The sequence below is a fragment of the Symphalangus syndactylus genome, chromosome 5, assembly GCF_028878055.3.
Source record: "Symphalangus syndactylus isolate Jambi chromosome 5, NHGRI_mSymSyn1-v2.1_pri, whole genome shotgun sequence".
Classification (NCBI taxonomy): domain Eukaryota; kingdom Metazoa; phylum Chordata; class Mammalia; order Primates; family Hylobatidae; genus Symphalangus; species Symphalangus syndactylus.
In genome coordinates, this window is record NC_072427.2 from 42,683,042 (window position 1) to 42,708,484 (window position 25,443).

The following is a 25,443-nucleotide window of genomic DNA, read 5'->3' on the forward strand; positions in this document are numbered from 1 at the left end:
ACCTATGTAAATGATAATTGGCAATTAAAATACTTATTTTAATTATTTTATAATTAAATTATTTTTTTAGCTTAAAAATTAAAAATAGAAAAATTTTTACTTTCAAATGCAGGTATACTACTGAGAAAGAATCAAATGAAACAAAAAAAGACTCAACAAGGTATGTCACAAATTTCACAAAGAATGGCAATTGTGATTTGCTGCAGCAGAGCAAAGTTAAAAAGCTGCTGGGTAAAAAAAGAGTTTTAAGATAATAAACAACAGTTAAGAGACATTTTCAGCAAATGCATTTCAATTCAATACAAAGTGGCTTCAGTCAAAAAATAATTGATAAAATTAGTCACAATCAGTGAAATCAGAATTAAATGTAAAACAAAAACATTCCTGAAGATTTTACAGAACTTGAGCTTGTAAGTGGCCAGCTATAAAACAGCTTGGATTCTTTTTTTCTTTATTTTTTAAAAATACAGCTGTGGTATCCTGTTTCCCAGGCTGGTCTCAAACTCCTGGCCTCAAGCGATCCTCCCACCTCAGCCTCCCAAAGTGCTGGGATTACAGGTGTGAGCCACCGCACCTGACTAGTTCAGATTGTTGTTCAATGTAGAAAACAATTTTAAGATGGTGAAATGAAAAATTAAATTATTTCAGTTAAGGAAATTATATTTTTAAATTATGAGGAAAAAAGTTAAAAAGATATTTTACGGAAAGTGAAAAATCTTTGAGACACCAAGCAACTGTTAGTGAATAAAAGGCCCTTCTAACAATATTAAAGATCAATTAAGTCAGCATTTGAAAAGTTACAAGTATTTTTAGCTTTAGATGAATTTTAGAAGAGATAATGCCCAATTAATACTATGGGTATATCTGTCTCAAATGACCTTCAAATTTACAGAGAAATGTCTTCATCTATTTGCAGCCTTAAATTTAAAAACTGATCTTATGTTGTAGATATTTTTGAATTCTCTACATCTATAACTGTCAGCTAGATATAAAAAAGTCAGTTTCCAGCAAGACAGTGTTCAAACATCTGTATTTGTTGGATTTATTTCTCTTATTACTTTGTTCTGCTATGTGAAACTCAATGCAAATATTTGTGCCCTAAGGCAGACCGTATCATGGAGGCAGCTATTAAAATTGTTCAGGCCGGGCATGGTGGCTTATCCCTGTAATCCCAGCACTTTGGGAGGCCGAGCCAGGTGGATCACAAGGTAGAGATCAAGACCATTTTGGCCAACATGGTGAAACCCTATCTCTTCTAAAAATACAAAAATTAGCTTGGCGTGGTGGCACACGCCTGTAGTTCCAGCTACTCAGGAGGCTAAGGCAGGAGAATCGCTTGAACCCAGGAGGTGGAGGTTGCAGTGAGCTGAGATCGCACCACTGCACTCCAGTGCACTCCAGCCTGGCAAAAGAGCTAGACTCCATCTCAAAAAGACCCAAAAATTGTTCAATACATATGCACAAATGCTCTAAATCATCACTAGTTTATGGAACTGTTAAAAGAAATAGAAGACAATGAATTTAATGACCACATTATTAGCTAATGTTGGTTGCTTGAGTCGAGGAAGAGTTTTGCAAAGATTTACAATTCTGTTAACTCTAATTCAGATTTTCTTGAAACAAAAGAAATGCTTGCCAATATTCAACAATCAAAGAGTAAACCAGGAATAGATTTTTAGAAATCTCAGTGTGATTTACATTATTACCCCTATATCACAATGCATATCAATTAGCTAGATTTGAAGATCCAAGGAGAGAAAAAGCTTATTCATGACCTAGCTAGACAGGTACAAGAATTTACGTTAAAATTGAAGCTTTTTATAATACAAGTCAATGATCGTACACATTTTTCAACATGAATTAACATGCAGCAGCACAGCACTGTGTAAAGTGGCTGCCAAACCTATGAAAAAAAATACAACAAACACTTTGTTGATTTGGATAAACTTAGAGTTGATTTTCAATTTATATGATGCCCCTTTGAATTTGACGTTGATAATAAGAAGTTTTCACAAGTGTTAGTGGACTTATTAACCTCCATGGATATTTTGACAGTGCTGCACTTCTTCTGAGTCAAATCAATTATTCTTAAAAGAGTAATTTTTGTCAATACAGATACAAATAGTGGAGAAAAATTATTTGTTTGGTACTCCATTTACTGGAAAACAATGTTTAAAACAGTGTGAATCTACTTTTTTAACTGCAATTTTTATGAATCTAAATACAGATCAAATATTTTTTATGAAAATTTCACGAGTTGAGATGTACTTAAAATTGTAAAATACACAATGGATTTCAAGGATTTCCTATAAAAAGTGCAAACTATCTCTAATAATTTTACATTGATTACATGTTGACACAGTATTTCTGATATACTGGGTTAAAAAATATACAATCAAAAGTAATTTCACCTGTTTCTTTTTGCTTTTTTAATATGGCTACTAAAATATTTTAAATTACATATGCGACTTGCATTTTCTTTTATATAGCACTGCTAATGTAGGGAATCTAAGATACTACCTGCTCCAAAATTCTATAATACTAGCATAAAGAGATAAGAAATTAACTTTATTGAACTATAAGAACTCAATTTTATAGTCAGGCGTGGTGGCATGTGTCTGTAATCCCAGCTACTCAGGAGGTTGAGGCACGAGAATTGCCTGAACCTGGGAGACAGAGGTTGCAGTGAGCAGAGATCATGCCACTCCACTGGGCAATAAAGTCAGACTCTTGTCTCAAAAAAAAAAGAAAAAAGAACTCAATTTTAGGCCAGCCTGGGCAACATAGCAAGACTCCATCTCTATGAAAATTAAAAAATAAAAAATTCCCCCGGCAAGGTGGCTCACACCTATATAAGCCCAGCACTTTGGGAGGCCAAGGTGGGTGGATCACCTGAGGTCAGGAGTTCGAGATCAGCCTGACCAACATGGTGAAACCCTGTCTCTACTAAAAAAATACAAAAATTAGCCAGGAGTTGTAGCGTGTGCCTCTAATCCCAGCTACTCGGGAAGCTGAGGCAAGAGAATCGCTTGAACCTAGGAGGCAGAGGCTGCAGTGAGCTGAGATCATGCTACTGCACTCCAGCCTGGGCGACAGAGTGAGACTCTGTCCCAAAAAAAAAAAAAAATAAAGCAAAAATAAAATAATAAATAACTAGCCAAGCATGATGGTGTGCACCTGTAGTCCCTCCCAGCTACTTGGGAGGCTGAGGTGGGAAGATCACTTGAACTCAGGAGTTGGAGGCTGCAGTGAGCTGTGATCACGTCACTACACTCCAGCTGGGTGACAGAGACCCTGTCTCTAAATTTTTTTTTTTAGTTTTTTGTAACTCTATTTATTTTTTTGATACAGGGTCTCATTCTGTCACCCAGGCTGGATTGCAGTGGCCCCATCTCAGCTCACTGCAACCTCCGTCTCCCGGGCTCAAGTGATCCTCCCACCTCAGCCTCCCAAGTAGTTGGGACTGCAGGCACGCTACCATGCCTGGCTAATTGTTTAACTCTGCTTCCCAAAGTGCTGGGCCTACAGGCATGAGCCACTACATGCCTCCCTCTCTCTCTCTCTCTCTCTATTGAGACAGGGTCTTGCTCTGCAGCGATGCTATCACAGCTCACTGCAGCCTTGACCTCCTGGACTCAAGCGATCCTCCTGCCTCAGCCTACCGAGTAGCTGTGACTACAGGCATGAGCGACCATACCTGGCTATTTTTTTTTACTTTTGTAGTGGCAGGGTCTCACTATGTTGCCCTGGCTGGTCTCAAACTCCTGAGCTCAAGCAATCCTTCCACCTCAGCCTTCCAAAATGTTGGGATTCCAAGACTGAGCCACTATGCCTGGCCGTAACTCAATTTTATTTTGGCTGGATTTGTTTTTCACTGGTTTAAAAATTTTTTTTTTACAACTATCTATTTCTCAAGAGCCAATTCTAGGTGTTCCTATAGTCAGTCACTAAGAGGGACATTTATTTTAAGAATATAACTTTTCTTTGTTTTTCTACTGTTTGAGTTTCATATTATACAAGTTGTATATATTACTATGATCGTTGTTACCACTATTCTTTAAGGAAAACAGCTGCTTCCACAGGTCAAAACTTATAAGGTGAGAGTGCCTGTCACGTGGTAGAGGATTAGTAAATGTTAGTTTCCTTCCTCTGTGTAACTAGCCTCACAGCAACATTCCTCTCTAGCTGCTTACATTCCCCTGGTTTGATTTCTTTTTCCTCTCTGGTCAGAGGTCAAAAGAAATAAGTAGCAAAAGTGGGAAATAAATGAAAATGTAAATGTTACCGGGTTGCTTTAGTCTTCAGGTGAGACACAGCTTTCAAACTGGAAGTTGTCCCACTAATATTGGTGTTTAAAAAGGCAAACAGATTGGCCGGACACGGTGGCTCACGCCTATAATCCCAGCACTTTGGGAGTACGAGGCGGGCGGATCACGAGGTCAGGAGATCGAGACCATCCTGGCTAACACGGTGAAACCCCGTCTCTACTAAAAATACCAAAAAAAAAAAATTAGCCGGGTGTGGTGGCGGGCACCTGTAGTCCCAGCTACTCGGGAGGCTGAGGCAGGAGAATGGCGTGAACCCGGGAGGCGGAGCTTGCAGTCAGCTGAGATCAGGCCACTGCATTCCAGCCTGGGTGACAGAGCGAGACTCCATCTCACAAAAAATAAAATAAAGGCAAACAGATGGATTTAAAAGTTCTAAAAATCTTTTCCTGATTCACTACAATTGTATTGAAACTTTTTGGTCAGAATTATGCATACCTCTGACACCAGGAAAAAAATTTAGCCACTCTTCTTAATTTTCCCTTCAAGAAGATTATGCCAGAATAAGTGGTACAAAAAAGTACATAACTCATAGGTTGTGTTTCAAAAACGTGTAGATTGGTCCTCTGAAGCCTGGAATGCATATCATGCTTTGAAATAAATATTACAAAACACGGTTAAACGTTCTAAGTGGAAATACATGTTTCCCAAAATGTAGCTGAAATCCATAGTATTTGAAAAAGCTCGATTTCTCCTTTCTTCTTTATATACTGCTGGTGCTGAGAAACCGACAGGAGAGGCCTAGGCAGGATTCAGATAACCTGACTGGCCTCAAGGAGAGGAGGTCCAGGCTCAGCATCTTCATATACATAGGACTTCATGTGATAAACAGAAGTCAGGAACTACCTACATTATATGACCAACTTTTAGTCTATAAAATTTATACCTAAGCAAGTTTTTACTTACTGATTTTAAATGACTCTTCAAGAAAAGATGAGCTCTACTGTTTTTTTTTTTTTTTTTTTGGAGACAAGGTCTGGCTCTGTCACCCAGGCTGGAGTGCAATGGCATGATCTCGGCTCACTGCAACCTCCATCTCCTGGGCTCAAGCCATCCTCCTACCTCAGCCTCCCGAGTAGCTGAGACTACAGACACGTGCCACCATGCCCAGCTAGTTTTTGTATTTTTAGTAGAGATGGGTTTTCGCCATGTTGCTCAGGCTAGTCTCGAACTCTTGGGCTCAAAGCCATCCGCCCGCCTTAGCCTCCCAGTGTGCTGGGATTACAGTTGTGAGCTACCGTGCCTGGCCTAAAGATAAGCTCTACTTCTGATGGACTTTTTGTCAGATAAGGACTGTATTTAATAGAAAGAAAGAAGTATTTAAGAAAAAGTAAGTACACTGAACATTAAAAAAAAAAAGACTTGAAAATTGTATTGGGTACATATTAGAGATGTTAGATAAGGAAATAGGATATAAAAAAGGAAGGTAAGAAGAATATTGGTGTCTTTCTTTACTTCTAAGACAGACAAGTAACATTATCATCTTGGCTATGTAAAGATTAGTCTCAAATCCAAATTCATTGAGCCAAATGTGATCATAAAGTAGTTTTAAACTTATTTAAGCCAACAGCTAATAAACTCCTAATTAAATGTACAGTATAGTATAATATGCATACTGGTGTTAGACAGGATATATACAACTGATTTTACTACTGTGCACTGAAAAAAGATACATCAAGTAGCAGGTAAATTTTCATAAGAAACACAAGCTACTTATTCTATGATATAATTAAGGAGGTAAACAATGAATAAAATCAGAGCTTGCAAGTTATTTCAAATTCTGTTGACACTAATAAACAACAAAAATGAAATTGCTCAATTTTCTCATTACACTTATACTTTATATGTGCCTTTTTAGATTTTGATTTATTTCTAATTTCTAGTATTTAACCTTGCCTAAACCTTGCTACTTTTCTTTCTATAAAGTCTCAAAAACTCATCTTTTTTCTCTTCATTTCAAACAACATTCTTTTCTATACTTTGGTCATTTCCTTTGGTACATCTTTTTCCCTTTTCCCTGAGAAACTTTCAATTCCATAGCTATCTGTAACTGAACTAAGTATAGTATTTGATGGTCCCCATAATGTCAGCCTTGCTTAGATATTCTTATCTCCTACCCCTTCCCTCCCAATCTTCCCTCTCACTTCAGTGTTACCTGCTCTAGTTTTAGAGTTAAGCTTTCATCCCATATACCACGAACTCTCTTACCCCTCGGTATTTTCCATTTCGCACCATTCCCTTATTTAATGGCAAAACAATATTCCTCATTCGGTCATCTCCATCTTTACATTCTTCCCCCATTCTCCAAAAATGAAAAACACACAGCATGGCTCAATCGTTTTCTTGTCCTAAAATTTAATGTAGGTTTACTTCCTTTAAAAAATTCTAACTTTAGAAACACTCGTTTCCTTCCTGTTTTTGCCCTGCACTACTTGCCCCCTCTAATTCTAAAAGATAAAACACTAGTCTACTAAAGTCAAAACAATAACTTTGGATTGAAATCCGGCTACTTCCCCTTTCACTAGTTTTGTTTAATAAAGTTTCTTTCTTTCTACCAGACCTCACTCGTATTAACTGGACTCTACAAGCAGTGAGCATCCGGACCTGCATTCGGTTACAAAAGAAGCCTTCAAGCTATTTTCATCACCTTCCTAATCAAGTTAAAAAATAAACCACAAAACTGAGTATCCACTACCCTCTCTATATATATTCTATATATATGTATATATTTGTATTAATAAATTATATATACAAGTAAATCTAAATTATATATTACAAAAAAGAATAATTTTTAAAGAATGACTAGAGATGAAATAAACTATATTAAATGTCTTGCTATTCACAATATCTTCATACTATTACTAAACTAATTTCCTTTTTTTTTTTTAAAGACAGTGTCTCCCTGTGTTGCCCAGGCTGGTCGCGAACTCCTGGGCTCAAGGGATCCTCCTGTCTCAGCCTCCCAAAGTGCTAGGATTATAGGTGTGAGCCACCATGCCTGGCCATAATTTCTCAAAGTACAATATACCATAAGGTAAAGGTTTGACATTAATGACAGTGAATATAATAGATTCATACTTCCTATCATCTTCATGTTAATTTTTAAACATTCTGTCCAACTTATCAGATCTTATTAGTCTGGGTTTTTATTAGATAACCAACAATTTTATCTTATAATATGTTTGATGAGCACAGAGTAGGAAAATGTGTCCATTTGCCCTTTTCTTGTGTTTACATCATCGTCATATCTTGCAGAATTTAAAACCTTTTAAAACATGTGTCCATTTGGCTAAACATGTTATATGGAAGGAATAAATCCATATAACTAAGCAGATATAGAATGCAAAATGCTCAAAGTAAACAGAGCGAGGACACCACAGGTGAAACTGATTTAGGAGACTATGTGTAACTCATGGCACGCAATCAGCAAATCTACAGACCTCTGGAAGCAAGTGTTAAATATTTGACAAAGGTTTTTTTTCTCCTCCCAAATAAAAAGGCATAGTGTTCTAAACTCTCTTCCCATACTGCCAGTATATTATTTTGGAGACCACTGCACTAAAAACTAGGTCCCCAGCACATAGCAGCTTCTCAAAAAATGTTACTTATTGAGTAAAAGGTGTTTTTTTTTTTTAAATGTTGTTCACAATATGTTTGAGGACCATCATGTAAACCACCATCTGTCCCAAGTAAACATTTTGAAGACAAAAACTGAGGGAGAAAAGGACTACTTATTATAATATCAAGTTTTCTTCATAAGGGTCATTACCTTCACTTTGTACCTTTCTTTAACACATTTATTCCTAGGTGTAACCAATAGTTTTGTCATTCTGTTGAATATTTTTGCTTGGTCATTTCCATTTTCAACTGATGACTACTAATAAAGAGAAAGCTATTAGTTTGTGTACATTTCTCACACATCAGCTTTCCAAAGTGTCTAACATTTAATCCTCATTGCTGTTTTCTACTAGAGTCCCCCTGGGCTTTCCAGCTATTCTATTGTATCATTTCAAAGTAGAAATAACTTTTTGTTTCCAATATTTATGCCAATTATTTGACTTTCTGTCTACTGTCTTACTGCAATGGCTAGAACTACCAAAACAATGCTTAATAATAGTGACAATCATGTAAATGATGACAGGAAGTATTAGTCTCGTTTCTGATATAATGGAAATGGCTTTAGCATTTCATCATTTAGTATATGATGTTTGCTTTCTGGTTTTTGGCAAACTATAAGAGCTTAAGTTTCTGTTTATTTCAATGTTATTAGTTTTTTTAAAATGAGAAATGGCTATTTATAAATGTATATTTTGCTTCCAATGGGACAATAATCTGAGGTTTCCTTTAATAATGAGTATGTTCATAGAACTCAGGTGAAATTTACTTGGTAATTATATAATTTTTCTTTTTGATAGCTTACTGGGTTAAATGTGCTTTAAGTTATAGTTATTTGCAACTACAGTATTTTATTTAGTAAAATTGGCTTATTTTCTTTTTGGAGTTTATGTTAGATTTCTATCTTAAGGTTTTGAAAGTTTATAACATTAATATACTTAATGTTAAATTTTAATAGTTTGAGGCTGCACTGTCCAATAGTAGCTAGTAGTCACATGGGGCTATTTAAATATTAATTAAAATAAAAAACACTTAATTCTTCACACTAGCCACATTCAATTGCTCAATTGCTACCATACTGAATAACATATATGTCATACCCAAGACAGAGAAAAACCTCTTTCTCAGCTTTAAAATTCTGTTTTTTTCAATTCCTGTTGTTAGTGCTATTGGTTACTCAAGTCAAGACTTCCACATCATGTCCTTGAAGAACTAAGAAAATATTCCCAAAGCAAACCATTCTTCACTCATCTGAAACAAGGAGGAATAATCATACAAACAAAACATTTTTTATGCAACAGTAAAGAAACAAGTCCTTTAATTTACTGGCTACAAAGCTATCTTTATACAGTAAGCCATGCATAACACTAAGACCAAAAATAAATAAATACAATCTCTTATGCAACAAACATCCCTGAAACATGACAGATCCTTCATTAATTTTCAAGCTCCTTTTCATTCACTTCTAAGACATTTTGATATTTACGGGCAAATTTGACTTCTGGTTTTATCATAAATGACAGTAATAAAAAAAAAAGCAAGCTGATATTCTAGTGACTTCACCTATTTCAAACTGAGACAGGTTAAAATCTAAAAGAATTTGTTTAGGAAGCAAGAGTATTTTTAAATTCTCTTACTAAACTCTGATGTATTGCCATCAAATAAGCCAATTATGGAAAATTAGAAGAATACCTGCAGAGCAAACCCATATCCTTTGTTAAAAGCAGACAAGTACCAGCATATCTTAAGGAAGAGCCTTTTAGGTTTTAAGATTATCTCTATTAGAAAGTTTCTTCTTAAACTTCAAAATATTGTTTTTAAATAAATAAAACTCTCCCTGTTGTCTAATTTTTTACATTGAAAATTTGCGTCCAAATTGTTTATAAGAACAGTCAACAAAATATTTTCCTTTAAAATTTGTAATCACAACTGCTGCAGGAAATGATTCATTATCTATTTAAACTCACAAATAAAGCTTTATGTTCATTTTAATTAAAATTGCCACTTATTACAAGTGTTTAAAATCTGAAATTCAAGCCTCTTTTCTAGACAACTGATTCACATTTCACAATATTTCTTCATTTGAAAGGATGCTTTAAAACATTACCTGCCCTGAAGGAATATGCTTTTAATATTCCTTTCATAATTCTTCATTCTCAAAAATTCAGCTATTATTGATAAGGATATCGAAGTCGACAAGACTATGTCAGATGTCAAAAATTATTGGTTCAGTATTTTAAATCTATTAACTACAAAAGTCTACTTCCATAAAAAAACCAAAGTTCCTAATTTTAATCTTTGTTTCTTCTCAATCACAATAATGTACACCACATACAATTCCATTTGTATTGGTTAAGGGAGGGAAATTGGGATGGGAGCAAATGAAATATTACCTAACAAACAGTAAACTAAACACTAGCTCTTGTGTGAAATCTTGGGAAGATTTTTATTTTTATTGAAATCTTAATTTACCTTTCATTTTCAAGTTAATCTGCTTATCTCCTTAAGACGTGGGTTTGTGTCAAATCAGAATCATTCCTTTTCGCACTGCTTTCTCTCTTAATGAACAGTAACCTGATTTATATTGTTCTGCCTGGTTAATGCATGCTTCCTCTCTGGGCCCCTGTTTACATCAAGGTGGAGGGGCACTGCTCTACAAGGGTGTCCATCTTGGGAGGGAAATGGAGTAGTTCACCTATATCATGATTTAAGTTGTCTGCAGGAAAAATGTTACGTGGCTCTTTAGTCCTTCAAGATGATCAGGGGACACAGTATTATAGATTTGATGTAACCTTCCCCGTTTCTGAAAGACAGTTAACAAAATTCAGTCTTTCAAACGTATGTCGCCTACTCTGCACCAGACACTGCACACCACGGAAGAATACAAAGATCTGAGATATGGTATCTGCAGTCTCCAAGGACACTTACAAATAACTAACATGCAGCAGGAAATTATAAGTATTCCAAGAGCTGTGAGTTCAGGAAAGATTACATTCACCTACAACTGGAGCTGGGGAAAGAGAAGAGTTCGGTGATAACTTCATAAAGGATTGCAAACATAGGACAGGGCAGGGACTACTGGCAAGGGGAAAGCAGGGTAAGAAGAACTGCAAGCCTCAGAGCATGTTATAACTTCTCTAGGGCACAGAGCATACTGCAAAAAAGGCTTTGACTTTAGTCAAGATATTTATAATCAAACATGTTAAACCTAATGCACCAATGTTTTACCTCTGAAATCAATCATCCAGTCTAACCACAAGAAATTAGTGTACAAGGAAAATTAATAAATTGAAGTAAAATTACTAAAGGGCACTCCACACAGAAATAGGAAATCTGTTTGTTTCTTCATCACAGTGAGGTGTGGGAGGAATGTTAATTTAAACTACATCTTCATCAATTTACAACTATCACAGATTCCTTTTAGGCCATCAGTGTAATGCTACAGGATGATTCCCTAGCATTTTATTCTAAAACCCACAAGTGAGCCGATAATGTGACCAGCTGCAGCTCCCTTCCTGAATTCAGCAGCTCTGGGTGTCCACACACTTGCAGCTCTGTACAACTTCACACAAAAGCCTGGCAATCGGCCAAGAAGACTCCATCATAGTGTATACTCCCCAAGGTTCAAGATTTTCCATTTAATTCCAATTCCACCATGAAATGACATATACTTTAGCAGACTACAGCGAAATAAAACCAATTCAATTCCCATTTCTAGTTAATAAAATATGCCCCTAAAATGCAATGTATAAAGATATTAAAATATATAATCTACATTTTTAAAGGGCCTTGAATATAATTCCACTCCATTAAGATAATTCTTAAAATTTTCTTTAAGAGTTAGTTTCCTCAGAATCTTACCAACAGCAAGAAACAATGGCAAACTTGTTATAGCACACAGCAATTTAACTGTATTTCCAAAGTCCTCCATTAAACAATTCACTCACATTGCTAACTGAAAATCAAGAATCAATGTTCTCAGTATCTGGTACTATAGGATGATGTGACCCATGACAATGTGAGACAGATATTTCAAGAATTATATTAATTTCTGTTGTCTAAAGCAGAAATACAAACACACAGAAACACACAGTTCTGCAAATTACGTAGCCACATCACTCTAGTATGTAAGTTTCCTGAGGGAAAGGGGGAAAAAAAAAACCTGAGGGAAAGGGGAATGCAAACGCTTTAACTGCCTGGCTAATGCTTAACTTTGGTAGGAGTGTTTCACAACAGCAAATAACAATAAACTGAGCACTAACCTTTGTGAAAATCTTGGGAAGATTTTCATTTTTACTGAAATCTTCACCTACCTCTAGCTTCTCTCTCTCCAGGTCTGGACACCTTCTACACAAAGGATCATTAAAACCAGTAGTGATCCGAATGAATAACCCTTAAGATGTCTATTCAATAGCCAAAATTTAATGGTGTTGAACCTGTAAAAATGTAAAAGACCCCTTGGGAGGCCGAGGCAGGCGGGTCACGAGGTCCAGAGATTGAGACCATCCTGGCTAACACGGTGAAACCCTGTCTCTACTAAAAATACAAAAAAATTAGCCGGGAGTGGTGGCAGGCACCTGTAGTCCCAGCATACTCAGGAGGCTGAGGCAGGAGAATGGCTTGAACATGGGAGGCGGAGCTTGCAGTGAGCCGAGATCGGTCACTGCACTCCAGCCTGGGCGACAGAGAAGACTCTGTTTCAAAAAAAAAAAGTAAAAGACCTGGCAAACCACCGACCCTTTCTTCTTCCTTTTGATGGGCACCACCTTCCTATGATACAATTATCGACTAAGGACAATGTGGAAAGGATTCTCACACCATTTCAGTAGAAAGTAAATTAAAATTGTTATTTGGACTTCTCTAAATCCCCATCTCTACCCAGTAATGCCTTCATGTAACATTCAAGGGCTGTCTGGCAATAAAAAATATCTCCAAAGCGATCCTTTAAATGGCTTATATCCCCTCCTTTAATGTCAACAACCTTTTGAATTAAGGGAAAACTGATTAAAACAAGAATTGTTCATCATAATTTACTAGTCACAGAAAGAAATTTGCTTCACACCAAAGTTAAAACTGCAAAATGTACTTTCTGAGCATAACCAAATGGATATGGATCATTAGGCATCACTCACAACCTAAATAACCTAGTTCTAAGTTGTCACAAAAATAGATACCTACTTCGTCATTTATATGAAATAGACATGAATATTATATTACAAAGAGGGAACAGAACCTGTTGCCAACCTCTTTTTAAACAATACTGAAAAAAAAAAAAAAAATAGCACCTGGAGCGGTGGCTCATGCCTGTTAATCCCAGCACTTTGGGAGGCTGAGGCAGGCGGATCACGCGAGGTCAGGAGTACAAGACCAACCTGACCAACATGGTGAAACTCCGTCTCTACTAAAAATACAAAATTAGCTGGGCATGGTGGCACATGCTTGTAATCCCAGCTACTTGGGAGGCTGAGGCAGGAGAGTTGCTTGAACCCTGGAGGCAGAGATTGAGGTGAGCCGATATGCGCCATTGCACTCCAGCCTGGGCAGCAAGAGCCAAACTCCATCTCAAAAAAAAGAAAAAAACAGCCTGGAAAGCTACGTACCAAATTCTTGACATTCACCTTTGGGGGAGTAGAAGAGGAGCGTGGAACTGCACTGGGAGAAGGGAGACTGTCAGAACAATTTTTTTTTAAACAAAGCAGTTAAAATTTTTAAGCTTATATGACAAAAATGTTAACTGGACAGGGCACAGGAGGAACATGGGTTTGTTGAGTTCTTTTGAACATGGGTTATCACATTATTCTTCAATGTAAAATAACACAAGAAAAAGAAATTATAGTAACAACAAAGAAATAGATCTATTTCCCTGAAGCTAGGATGGATGAAGAACAGGAGGTGGGAGAGAAGAGGAGGCAGAGAAGAGGAGGCCTAGAAGTTGAAAGGAACAATGCAAAGTAAAATCTGAATGAATACAGATAGGCGTTCCCAATGGCTCCAGTCCTCCGTGAATCCTAATAGTTCTAAAAGGAGGTTAACAGCAGTAATAACTGGCTTAGAGACTAAGGGAAGGGAGGGGAGGAGAGCACACTTGCACACAGTAAGAAATCTCATTTCCAGAAAATGTTAACTTACCAGTATGTACTGTAGCTACTGCAATCCATACATACTGTGTGCTGAGCTTTATCTTGCTTTTCTGATTTCTTATGGTTGGTTAAGGGTACTTGTGCATCTTCATAATGTTTTTTTGCATGGCCATTCACATACCTTACAAAAACCAAATGAAAATTTACTTTAAATATTGCTTTGGAAATTAAAGGAGTAGGAAATGATAAAATTAAATATTAATCAAATCAAAATAAGAAATCCTGTAACAGCAGTCAATCATGTAGTGATTTATTATACTGAATACTTAAAATATGCTCCTTTTTTTTTTTTTTTTTTGAGACGGAGTCTCGCTCTGTCACCCAGGCTGGAGTGCAGTGGCATGATCTTGGCTCACTGCAAGCTCCACCTCCTGGGTTCACACCATTCTCCTGCCTCAGCCTCCCGAGTAGCTGGGACTACAGACACCCACCACCACACCAAGCTAATTTTTTTTTTTGTATTTTTAATAGAGATGGGGTTTCATCGTGTTAGCCAAGATGGTCTTGATCTCCTGACCTCATGATCCACCTGCCTACGCTCCTTTTTTGCAACCAAATACTATAGTCAACTTTTAATTATATACAAGAGTAGGCCCAGGCAAGGAAAGGCATAATCTATACAAATCGGTTTCAATACCATAGATATTATTTATAAACTCCTTTGCTGCTGCTTTCACTATATATATATTTTTTCTCTCAGACCACTAACCCCCAACTTGGGCTATTATCAAAAACAAGCTCTGTTAAGTAAATTACTCAGCCACTTCCCACAGGGCCATAGACTCTGCTCAAGTTGCTGCTTAACATAAAGTGTGAGAGTCAGAGAAACAGGACAATGTTCCATCTCTTACCAATATAGCTTCCAGTCTTTTATTTGAATGCCTGAATAATCAGCTCGTCTCATATGGAAATATGTTTGTTTAGAAATAATCCAAACATAACATAAATCACCTTAAGCTTACAAAAACTGCTATTTCTCTACATGGACAAAGATAATCAAAAGTTGATTATGTTCATAAAAATTGTGTAACACATTCCAACTCAGATTTAATATTACAGCAGGCACAATGAAACTGAAATAAGGCTCCATATGCACATGGTGCACACCCCAATTCATCTACACCTTCATCTAGAGACTGCACAATTCTGTCACTGACCACCAATGTGAAGACCCTTAAGAAGCAACATTTCCCAGTTCCTAGAAAGCAGCCAATGTGTGGAAGGCAAGGCCTACTTGAAAACTCAGCTAAAACAAATGTTGGTTAAATGGTACCAAAATAAACAGATGTAGAGAGTTAGATGACATTTTCATCATGAGGCACCTTAACTGCACCAGGAACAACACTTACCTTGGAGAAAGTAGGAGAGTTACGGTAACTGGGAAGGATCAACTTCAAACCTAGCCCCTCTACCCAGGAAAACTGGGCACATTCAAGGCACTATTAACCTCAACTCAGAATGTGATCATGTCCTTTCTCCATTTTTTCCCTGTACTTTACACTTTTGCATACACCTGAGTCCTCTGTTCATAAAACTGTACTAAAATGAATTTTAGAGTCAAATAATGATTAAGAGGATAAGCTCAAAAACTAGACTGCCTGGGTTCAAAATTAGGCTTTATCACATCCTGGCCATGAGAGCTTGGATGAATTATTTAACCTCTCTGTACTTGTTTTCTCATTTGTAAAATGGACGTAATAGTACTTTGTGTCTCATGGGTTGTTAGGTGATTACATAATCCATAGTTCATAACAAATGAATGTTAGCAATCATTTTATTAGCATTCTTCTTTCTATGCTTAACTACTACTCATTCAGAATCCAAACAACAATTGCTTAGAAGGTGGGCACATTTAGCACATATTTCAAGATAACATGTAACTGTAAAGGTCAAGAAACGCTATTTAATAAAACGTAAGGCCGGGTGCGGTGGCTCACGCCTGTAATCTCAGCACTTTGGGAGGCTAAGGCAGGCAGATCACTTGAGGTCAGGAGTTTGAAACTTGCCTGGCCAACATGGCGAAACCCCATCTCTACTAAAAATACAAAAATTAGCCATGGTTGGTGGCACATGCCTGTAATCCCACTACTTGGGAGGCTGAGGCATGAGAATCACTTGAACCCAGGAGGCAGAGGTTACAGTGAGCCAAGATCACCCCACTCCACTCCAGCCTGGGTGACAGAGTGAGACTCTGTCCAATAAATAAATAAATAAATAAATAAAAATAAAAGGTAAACTCTAAGGTATCATATAGGTTCAATACTTAATCATCTTAATCACCTATTCTTATCGTATATATTTATAATACTAAACCATGAAAAACAACAGTAATTCATTGCTACAGTAATAATACTGAATAAGCACATTACCACTTGCACATTTTTGAGAACTCATCATCTTTACATAGTCCATATAGTTCATTTAACTACAACGCTGTAGTTTCTAAATGTACTAGATGTTTAAATAGTTCCGGTGCATGTCAGAGATAAACTAAGAAGTATGAATACTGATATTAAGATTAGCAATGCTTTGCCTAATACCTAAATACATTAGTCGAAGAGGTTAACACTTTTGTATAAACTAACAGGAAATTAAATATTTCCCCTCATCTAGTTTTGGATTTTAACTAGACATTTTGGTCTACAGCACAAGAGGAAAAATTTCACTACATATGTCACAAATTTCTAATAACAATCACAAAAATTTGAAAAATAACTTAAATGGGATGGGGTCATGAAGACCAGCAGAATTTAAAACCCATATATGCTATTGATAAACTATGTTTCCTAGTGGGAAGAATATTCACTTTACGATTTCCCTAAAGACAAGCAGTCTAAAATTACCAAAAAATCAATAAATTTGGCAATCAACACCTGGGATTACATGATAAAAGAATATTAACCAATCAGCTATGTAAAATGGAGATCCAAATTCAGGCTATTCTGAATTTTCTGTTTAATCTACTTCATCACATTTGTCCAAAACTATGTCAAATTTCTAAATTTAAGCTTGTTTGCAATTGGCAACAGTCCACCTGCAGAGGCTAGAAATTTTTCCATTTATTTTTCCAAAACCTATTTTAGTTTGTTGTTTAAGAACATTAATCTCTAATTTTTGAGTTTGCCAGGTCTTTTGATTGGCACATGACCATCAAGATTTAGGTTGTAGAGCACTACAAGACTTCTGGAGAACAGAATTACATAAATTTTATTGCATTATAATTCTCACCTCTCAAAATCTAGGAGAGGAATCTGTCTCTTCAACTGCAGAATTTAAGTGCTTCTACTTTTCTTCTTTTTTTAAAAAAAGTTATCTGTACAAAGTATTTTCAGGTTCCCCAAATCCTAGAGATTTCAAAACCACAACAGCCACAATTAAGAAATGCAGTTAACATTTTCCAAAGGTACTCTTAAGTGCACATGGAAAAAATACTCAATTCCAGGACTCAAAATGTGAAAAATCAAAACTTCACTGAACAAAGAAAGATGCTCTCTTCATGCAATGAGGATTTAAAAATAACAGTGGGGAAATATTCTAGATAAATACAATATAGATTTCAGCCTATGGGACTCAGTATCATTTCTCAGTTCCTTACTGCTAAGCTATTAACTTCTGAAGTAAATTCAAAGTAGATTTTCTAAGCTAGAAGAGCGGTGGAAATAAATGTGCTGCTACCAGGCAAAAAACCACAGACAATATTTACTTGAGTTTGTGCTAGAAGAGTTACTATTTAAATAATATTATTTTGAGGCCAAGAACTGGGAAGAAATACTCAGGTTTAAACTGGGGTGGGGTGAGGTAGAAGATGTTGTCCATAGAAAGTAGTATTTTAATGGAACAATGAAACATTTGATGTATCTTAGGAATTAATAATGAACTCCACAATGAGATCATTTTCAAAAGGAATTCGTTTATCTGTAAATATTTTAAGTTTTTTTTTCTTTCCCAGAAGAATGATATCATACCTGGGATTCGATTCAAAAGTCAGTAGAGGTGGGGATGGGGTAGGTAATAGGTGAAAAAAGATTGCTACGTGTTGATAATTGCTGGGTGAATGGGACATGGGGTTCAATTATACCATCTCTATGTTTGTGTGTGCTTAGATTTTACCCTAATAAAAGGTTTAAAAAACAACCATTAGGTAAACTTGTACTTCAGGAATTCCCTTAGCTCATCTTTCCACTCAAATATTACTAACAGATTGTCTTGGTCATCAAACTAATTCTTCTGAGTATCAATATGAAGAGTTTTTCTCCCCTAGATGTTTTCCCCAGTTGTATCACAGAACAAAGGGATTCAACTGGAGGAGGAAGCCCTACAGAGAATTATGCATTATGATTAACAATGGTACTAAATCCAAATCAATAAAACTCTGACATAAAGCTTAAAGACAAATTTTAAAAAGCAAATAGGGCAGTGAAGTAATAAGTATGTCACCTACCTTCCACAGTGGACACTTGAACAAGTCAAACAGACCCAAGGGCTTTTGTTGGACCGGCACACTAATAAAAAGAAAAATACACAATATACCAATTGCATCATGTTATTTCCCAATTTCTCCCCATTTTCCTGTGATTAAGTTATAAATTCCATGGCTATGTAGGAATGCTGAAGTTGCAAATCCATGCTTTGTGAATGCATTTACACAAAATGGCTGCCTAATTAAGTTATACTGAAAAGAATTTAAATGCATGTCCACAACAGCGGCTCATTTTAATTGCTGCCTCAACTCAAATAGCTTAACCACGTTAAACACATATACACTTGTCTCCTTTATTACTTATTCCCTTTTGCTACAGTCTCTTGACAAGTTAACGACAGTCTATTTTCCTATTAAAAAACATTTTTTTAAGTCTAGTCATTTAATCACATGTCTTTGCCATGTAGGACATATACCACTACAAATGACAATTCTTTCAGTTTATTTACTAAGAGACACAACATAAGGTTACAATTAGGAAATCTAAGTCTAGTTTTCCCAAAGTAATTCTTAGTTGCATAAAATATATGACAACCGCACATAATTCTTGCTGATGGTATAATCAAGACATTAATGATTTTAGTTGATGTATTATAGCGGTGGGGAAGGCAAGAAGGTATGGAAATGAAATATTGATTAAAATTTTGCTTGCTGTCTACTCATTCATTTTTTAATAAGTCCTATATAAGTAACAATGATATTTAAAAGGGAGGGATATCAAAATCACCTGGAAAGCTTTTTGAAAACACCTATGTTCTACTCAAGGTTATCTACATTGGCGTGGGGAAGGAAGTACAAAGAACATGTATATTTTGCGCAAAGTAGCTTCCCAGGTGACTTCCTAACACAACCCCTTGGGAGCCACTAGTCAGCCTTCTAGAGGCATGGGAGGAGCACTGCAGCACAACCACACAGGATCATAGTAACCACCTAGCACGCTATAGATGCTCAATAAATATTTGTGGAAGAGAAAGTTTAAAGTTCTTAGTTTAGGATACCCATCTCTTCCAAGATCTGATCTCTACCTACATTTCTCTTGCCCAATCTCGTATCACAACAGGCCTTTCTCACTGTTAAAAAAAAAATTAACCAAAACTGGAAATAAGGTGAATGGAGAACTGTAAGCCCTTTCAATGTACACTGAAACACTGTTTAATAGCTCCCCCCAAAGATAGTTAATTATAGTACCACTGACCTGTTTACTTGACTAGGACCCAAATTCTATGAAATTACAGGTAAATGGAGTTTTTAAATAATTTCTGTCCAGCAGACTCCAAAGGTTACAATTATACTACCCTGTAGGATATTAACCAGTTTTGTATCTAACCTAGCAATTTTATTTCAACATTTTTTTCTTCACTGTCTATACACACTCCGTTCCCAAATACTCTTGGAGCCAGCTTTACCATCTTACTACTGGTTCCCTCATTAATGAGTTAAATAAATCTTTGACTATGTTCATCCCATATTTGTATGAGAGGAGGGGACAGGAGGTGAGAATAGGAGAGCACAGTGATTACTGCCTGAGGAACTCTACAGTTTGGCCAGCACAGAACTTTAGTTTTAAACATGAAAGCTTTGAGTGGTGAAATCCCCTTCTAGTTGCCAAAGGCCTTCCCTTTTCTTAGTGCATTCATATATTTACATTCACTATCAGGGCCATCCTTGAAGGCACTGAAAGCATTTTTTACTCAACTGGGTCTAATTTTGTTACGTGTGCATGTAAACCACATGACAGAAAGGTGTGGAAGAATGCCTACCAAACTGCTAAAACAACTCTGTTAGGCAGGTACTTGGGAAGACTTATTGCGAGGGAGACTGCTGGCTTTTTATTTGTACTCCCCTATGGTGTTTGCCTTACAGCAATGAGAATATGATGTTTTTACAGTTTGAAGAGAAAGCCCAATAAAATGTATCTTACAAAATAAAAAGTAAACTAGTACACAGCTTACTTGAACAGCTATTCATAGTTTGAGGTATGATTTGGAGTACTGAGATATTATGAATATTAATATTTTGTTTCTCCAGTAAAGCTTTTTTCTCTTAGTAAATATTAAGAACTTTGGGGCCAGGTGCACTGGTACATGCCTGTAGTCCCAACACTTTGGGAGGCCGAGGCAGGCAGATTGCTTGAGTCCAGGAGTTCGAGACCAGCTTTGGTAAAATGGTGAAACCCCATCTCTACAAAAAATATAAAAATTAGCCAGGTGTGGTGGCACGTGCCTACGGTCTCAGCCACGTGGGAGGATCAATTGAGCCCAGGAAGGTGAGGCTGCAGTGAGCCATGATTGCACTACTGCACTCTAGTTTGGATGACAGAGCAAACCGTGCCTCAGAAAAAAAAAAAAAAAAAAAAAAAGAATAAAAGAAAAAAAAGATGGATGTAAGGAATGAAGGAAGGAAGGAAGGGAGGGAAGGAGGGAGGAAAGGAAGGGAGGGAGGCAGGGAGAGAGGGACGGAAGGAAGGATGACTGTAACTCAAATCTGGGAGAAAAAAACTCTTATAAGTTAATATTATCCTGAAATAATTATGTTACAATAGTAAATTTAGGCCCAAGGTTGTGTTTTTGTTTTGTTTTGAGAAAGGGTCTCACTCTGTCGCCCAGGCTGGAGTGCAGTGGCATGATCACAGCTCACTACAACCTTGGCCTCCCAAGCTCAATTGATCCTCCCACCTCAGCCTCCAGAGTAGCAGGGACTACAGGCATCTGCCACCACGCCTGACTAATTTTCTGTTTTTCTTTTTGGTGGAGACAGGGTCTCACTATGTTGCCTAGACTGGTCTTGAATCCCTTATCTCAAGCAATCCTCCCTGCCTCGGCCTCCCAAAGTGCCCAGATTATAGGTATGAGCCTCTGCACCTGGCCTAGGCCCAAGTTTTTAACTACCCAGGATATTTTTTTAATTATGGAGGATTTTTGTCCCTCCTTTGTATGAGGAAAAAGAAATCTAGAGCAGAATCCCTGTGACTTTGCTTTGGGTATGTTTCCTACCAAGTGTTCCTTTCTTCCTCACTTTAGGGTTGTAAACCTACACACAGTACACACAATTTGGTGATCTCCTTTTCCCCACTTAAGGTGCATGAACACATTTCTTCATGTTACTGCATTTAGAACAGGGTATTATAAAGCTAGTCTTATAATATCAACTATCTCACAAGGCTTCAATTTTTTTTTTAATTTCTCAATTCAATAACACATTTTAAAAAACCAAAAAACTCTAAGACTGAGGGGGTCAAGAGAATGGGAAGTAACTGTTTAACTGGTATACAGTTTATTTTGGGGTTATGAAAATGTTTTGGAACTAGATAGAGATGGTAGTTGTAAAACAATTGTGGATGTACTAAACGCCACTGAATTTTCACTTTAAGATGGTTAATTTTATGTTATGTGAATTGTGCATCAATTAGACAGATATTTAAGGATAAGGAGAGAAAGTAAAAGGGAATAAAGTATTGACTTCCAAAATCATTGGAAACAAGTGACTGTGGACTGTGCCTTTTAATATATCTCAAAAAAAAACAAAAAAAAACAAAACACTTTACTACCTGCCAAGTGTGGTGGTGATTGCATCTGTAGTCCCAGCTACTTGGGAGGCTGAGGCAGAAGAATCACTTGAGCCTAGAGTTCGAGGCCAGCCTGGGCAACATACAGTACTCTCTGAGGGCATAATATAGTCACATCAGATAAACATTTGAAGGCTAGAAAGATACAGAGGATAGGGTATTATGAGGGATTCTGAAGCCAATAAATGGCATTGCTTTGGGGAATATTCACTCTGTTTATACACGCTTCATCCAAATTAAGAACCTTTAATGTACCCAGGACAAATATAAAACAGAATGAAAAACACTGGCTTTAAATTAAACTCTCAATTATTGTTAAGAAGAGAACAGGTAATTGTACAAATAAAAGAATACTACAGATAATCTTAAAACCATTTATTTTAATCACCTTTGGGGGACTATCTTATTATAAAAGGTAGTTTCAATTTATAGATAGATGAGATTCAAAAGTTTACCTGCATGATAAACACATTTCCCATGGAAACAGTATTAAAGGTTTCCAGGGTCGTCTGTAAAGCCCTAAATGAAACATAATATAGCTGAAATACTCATATACACACACATACTTATACACACACAATAAAACCACACAGTAATAAAAATATTTTTAGGCTCTGAATATAGTATCTATTCAGCAAAATATAAAAATATTAAACCAAAGTGGTTTTTTTTTAAATCTTAAATGCTGGTACATGAGAGAAAGGGTGATAAGGATAGACACTTGTGAAGGCTCAAAAAGTTAAATCTGGGAATTTATAAGGGCTCTTTAATACATCCAATTACACTTCAAGGTGATGTCAGGGAAAAGGAAGCCATGCAATTTATTTCTCACAGTGTTACACTTGGCCATAGCAGCGTGACTGGGAGTCTCATAAGTGAAACTCATCTTTTACTCAGATTGCAAAATTTCCTGAAACCAAGATACCCTGTCCTCCAGCAAATTTCTTCAGTTTACTTGGATTCTTCCAACCCTGACCGCAGTGTCTCACTTCTCAGTCCAGAGGCTGGCACTAACTAGGCTCCTTTCACTGCCTCCTCTTCAGCTACGGCTTCAGAATCTTCCTCTGTCCCTGTTCTCACCTCAGCCTCAAGCTCTTCAAGTTGGCAGGAGGGCCCCTTTGCATGGAGGAGATGAAGAAGCTCCATCCTCTCCTGAGCTAGAGCCATTCTCCAGAAGGTAGTAGCTATCACATATGCTGGGCCATGGAGAAGGTAGGAAGAGCCCCAGCCTCTAAAACATGTCTCAGACTCAACTCTTCCTCCTAAAACCACCTAAACATTTAACTCTCCTGAAAACCAGATGAGAACCGAAGGCACACAAAGGCATCTAAGTGACCTAAGAGGCCAAAAGTGGTTTAGTCCGTGCTATACTTCCAAAAGGAAGGGCAGGATGGCCCTTTATCAAGAGAGACTGGAGCAGAAACCAGGGAGTTCTGTGCCTATAGAGGCCTAATTATTCCATGAATCTTTTCAGGTTGTGTTCACAAGAAAAGGAGTTCTTAAAACAAAAGCACATCCACACTGAATATGTTATTTCTACATAGCCACCGATCTTCAATATCCTGTTAGTATGCATACAGAGAATCTCATAATAGAGGATATTTGATATTCGAGGCCTACCAACAAGTCTGGAATTCTAAATTTTTGGACAAAACATCATATATGACCACTTATGACACAACTTCATCACTGTCTCTACACAGAATAGTTTAAGCACATGGCACTGACAGGTAAGCCATTTATAGTGCATCCATTATTCACCAGCTGTTTCAATTGGGAGAGAAGGCTCTTCTTCTTCTCAAGAATTCAGAAAGATGAGGATCAGATGACCGGGATTCTAGTTCTGGCTCTACCATTACTAGCTACAGAAAAGAGAACATCACTACCATTCTGGGTCTATTTCCTTAGTGTAAAATGAAGAGTAGGTGATGATCATGTTCCCTCTAAATTTTATTTTATTTTATTTTATTTTATTTTTTTTTGAGACGGAGTCTCGCTCTGCCACCCAGGCTGGAGTGCAGTGGCGCGATCTCGGCTCACTGCAAGCTCTGCCTCCCGGGTTCATGCCATTCTCCTGCCTCAGCCTCTCTGAGTAGCTGGGACTACAGGCGCCCGCCACCAAGTCCGGCTAATTTTTTGTATTTTTAGTAGAGACGGGGTTTCACCGTGGTCTCGATCTCCTGACCTCGTGATCCACCCGCCTCAGCCTCCCAAAGTGCTGGGATTACAAGCATGAGCCACCGCGCCCGGCCCCTCTAAATTTTAAAATTATTCAAAGAACATGCTGGGCACAGTGGCTCACATCTGTAATCCCAGCACTTTGGGAGGCCAAGGTGGGAGGATTGCTTGAGCCCAAGAGTTCGAGACCAGCCTGGGCAACACAGGGAAACCCCATATCTACTAAAAATAAAAAAAGATTAGGTGGGCATGGTGGTGCACACCTGTGGTCCCTGATGCTCCGAAGGCTGGGGCGGGAGAATCCCGCGAGCCCAGGAAGTCAAGGCTGCAGTGAGCCGAGATCACACCACTGCACTCCAGCCTGAGCGACAAAGCAAGACCCTGTCTCAAAGTAAAATAATTTAAAGAACATAAGGACTGGCAAAAGTTAGATGAAACAATCGTATCATCCTCCCCCATAAATAAAATCCTTCCAACTCTACTTTCTGCCTAAGTCTCCTAAAAGGCTTAACAAAAAGATTAACTACTAATGTAGTATAATTTTCTAAACCAATGGTTTTCAAGTTTTTTCTTGCCTCCCATCATCCCTGAGACACAAACACATTGCCCATCAGTAACAGCAACTCACTGCAACAAAGGAGTGGGAAGTATGTGGAATCGCTGTTCAAGATCATTACAGACAAACATGCTGCTACAACAGTGAAACTCAAAAACCACCCCCCTACACAATTTTTAAAGTGCAACACTCTAAAAATATTAGCAACCCATAAGGAAACATCTAGGATATGTTTTTTGAGCAAGTTCATTTTCATTTAGTTAACATTTATATAGTACATACTGTGTGCTATATACAGGCGCTAATTAATCTTCTACAATTCAATGAGGTACAGACCATTATTTGGCCTGTTTTGCAGAAGAGGAAACTGAGGGACAGAGAAGTAATGTAACTTGCTAAATTACTAAGTGATAGGGCTGGAAATTAAACTCATAGAGTGTTTCAAGGCACTGACTGTTGCAAAGCAGTCGTCCAGGAAACTAAAACTTTTGTTTTAAAAAGATAACATGCTATGTGTTTCTGAGTCTATGTATGTATTACATACCTGCATATAAATTTTCTAAAGGCTGGAAGTAGCTGTTATC

General features: G+C 37.2%; 1 protein-coding gene and 1 long non-coding RNA gene across 11 annotated transcripts in view; one reads left to right on the plus strand and one right to left on the minus strand.

Moving 5' to 3' along the window:
- LOC129482418 (uncharacterized) overlaps nucleotides 1-7,098 on the plus strand; it is a 50,000-nt gene extending 42,902 nt beyond the window's left edge. For 4 of the 5 annotated variants that reach the window (XR_010120717.1, XR_010120716.1, XR_008657693.2 and 1 more), the window contains 2 exons: nucleotides 113-160; nucleotides 6,884-7,011. This is a non-coding gene — a long non-coding RNA (uncharacterized lncRNA). Of the gene's footprint in view, nucleotides 1-112; nucleotides 161-6,883 lie in introns of all 5 variants that reach the window. The other variant, XR_010120715.1, reaches the window with a different exon arrangement.
- USP3 (ubiquitin specific peptidase 3) overlaps nucleotides 1-25,443 on the minus strand; it is an 82,997-nt gene that overhangs the window by 31,764 nt on the left and 25,790 nt on the right. For 2 of the 6 annotated variants that reach the window (XM_063638934.1, XM_055278215.2), the window contains 3 exons: nucleotides 22,108-22,219; nucleotides 18,522-18,582; nucleotides 14,070-14,201 (listed from right to left, as the gene is read on the minus strand). In XM_063638934.1, coding sequence (XP_063495004.1) covers nucleotides 14,070-14,201; nucleotides 18,522-18,582; nucleotides 22,108-22,132 — 218 coding nt within the window. In that variant the 5' untranslated portion in view covers nucleotides 22,133-22,219. Of the gene's footprint in view, nucleotides 1-14,069; nucleotides 14,202-17,308; nucleotides 17,425-18,521; nucleotides 18,583-22,107; nucleotides 22,261-25,443 lie in introns of all 6 variants that reach the window. The other 4 variants (XM_063638935.1, XM_055278214.2, XM_063638933.1 and 1 more) reach the window with 4 other exon arrangements.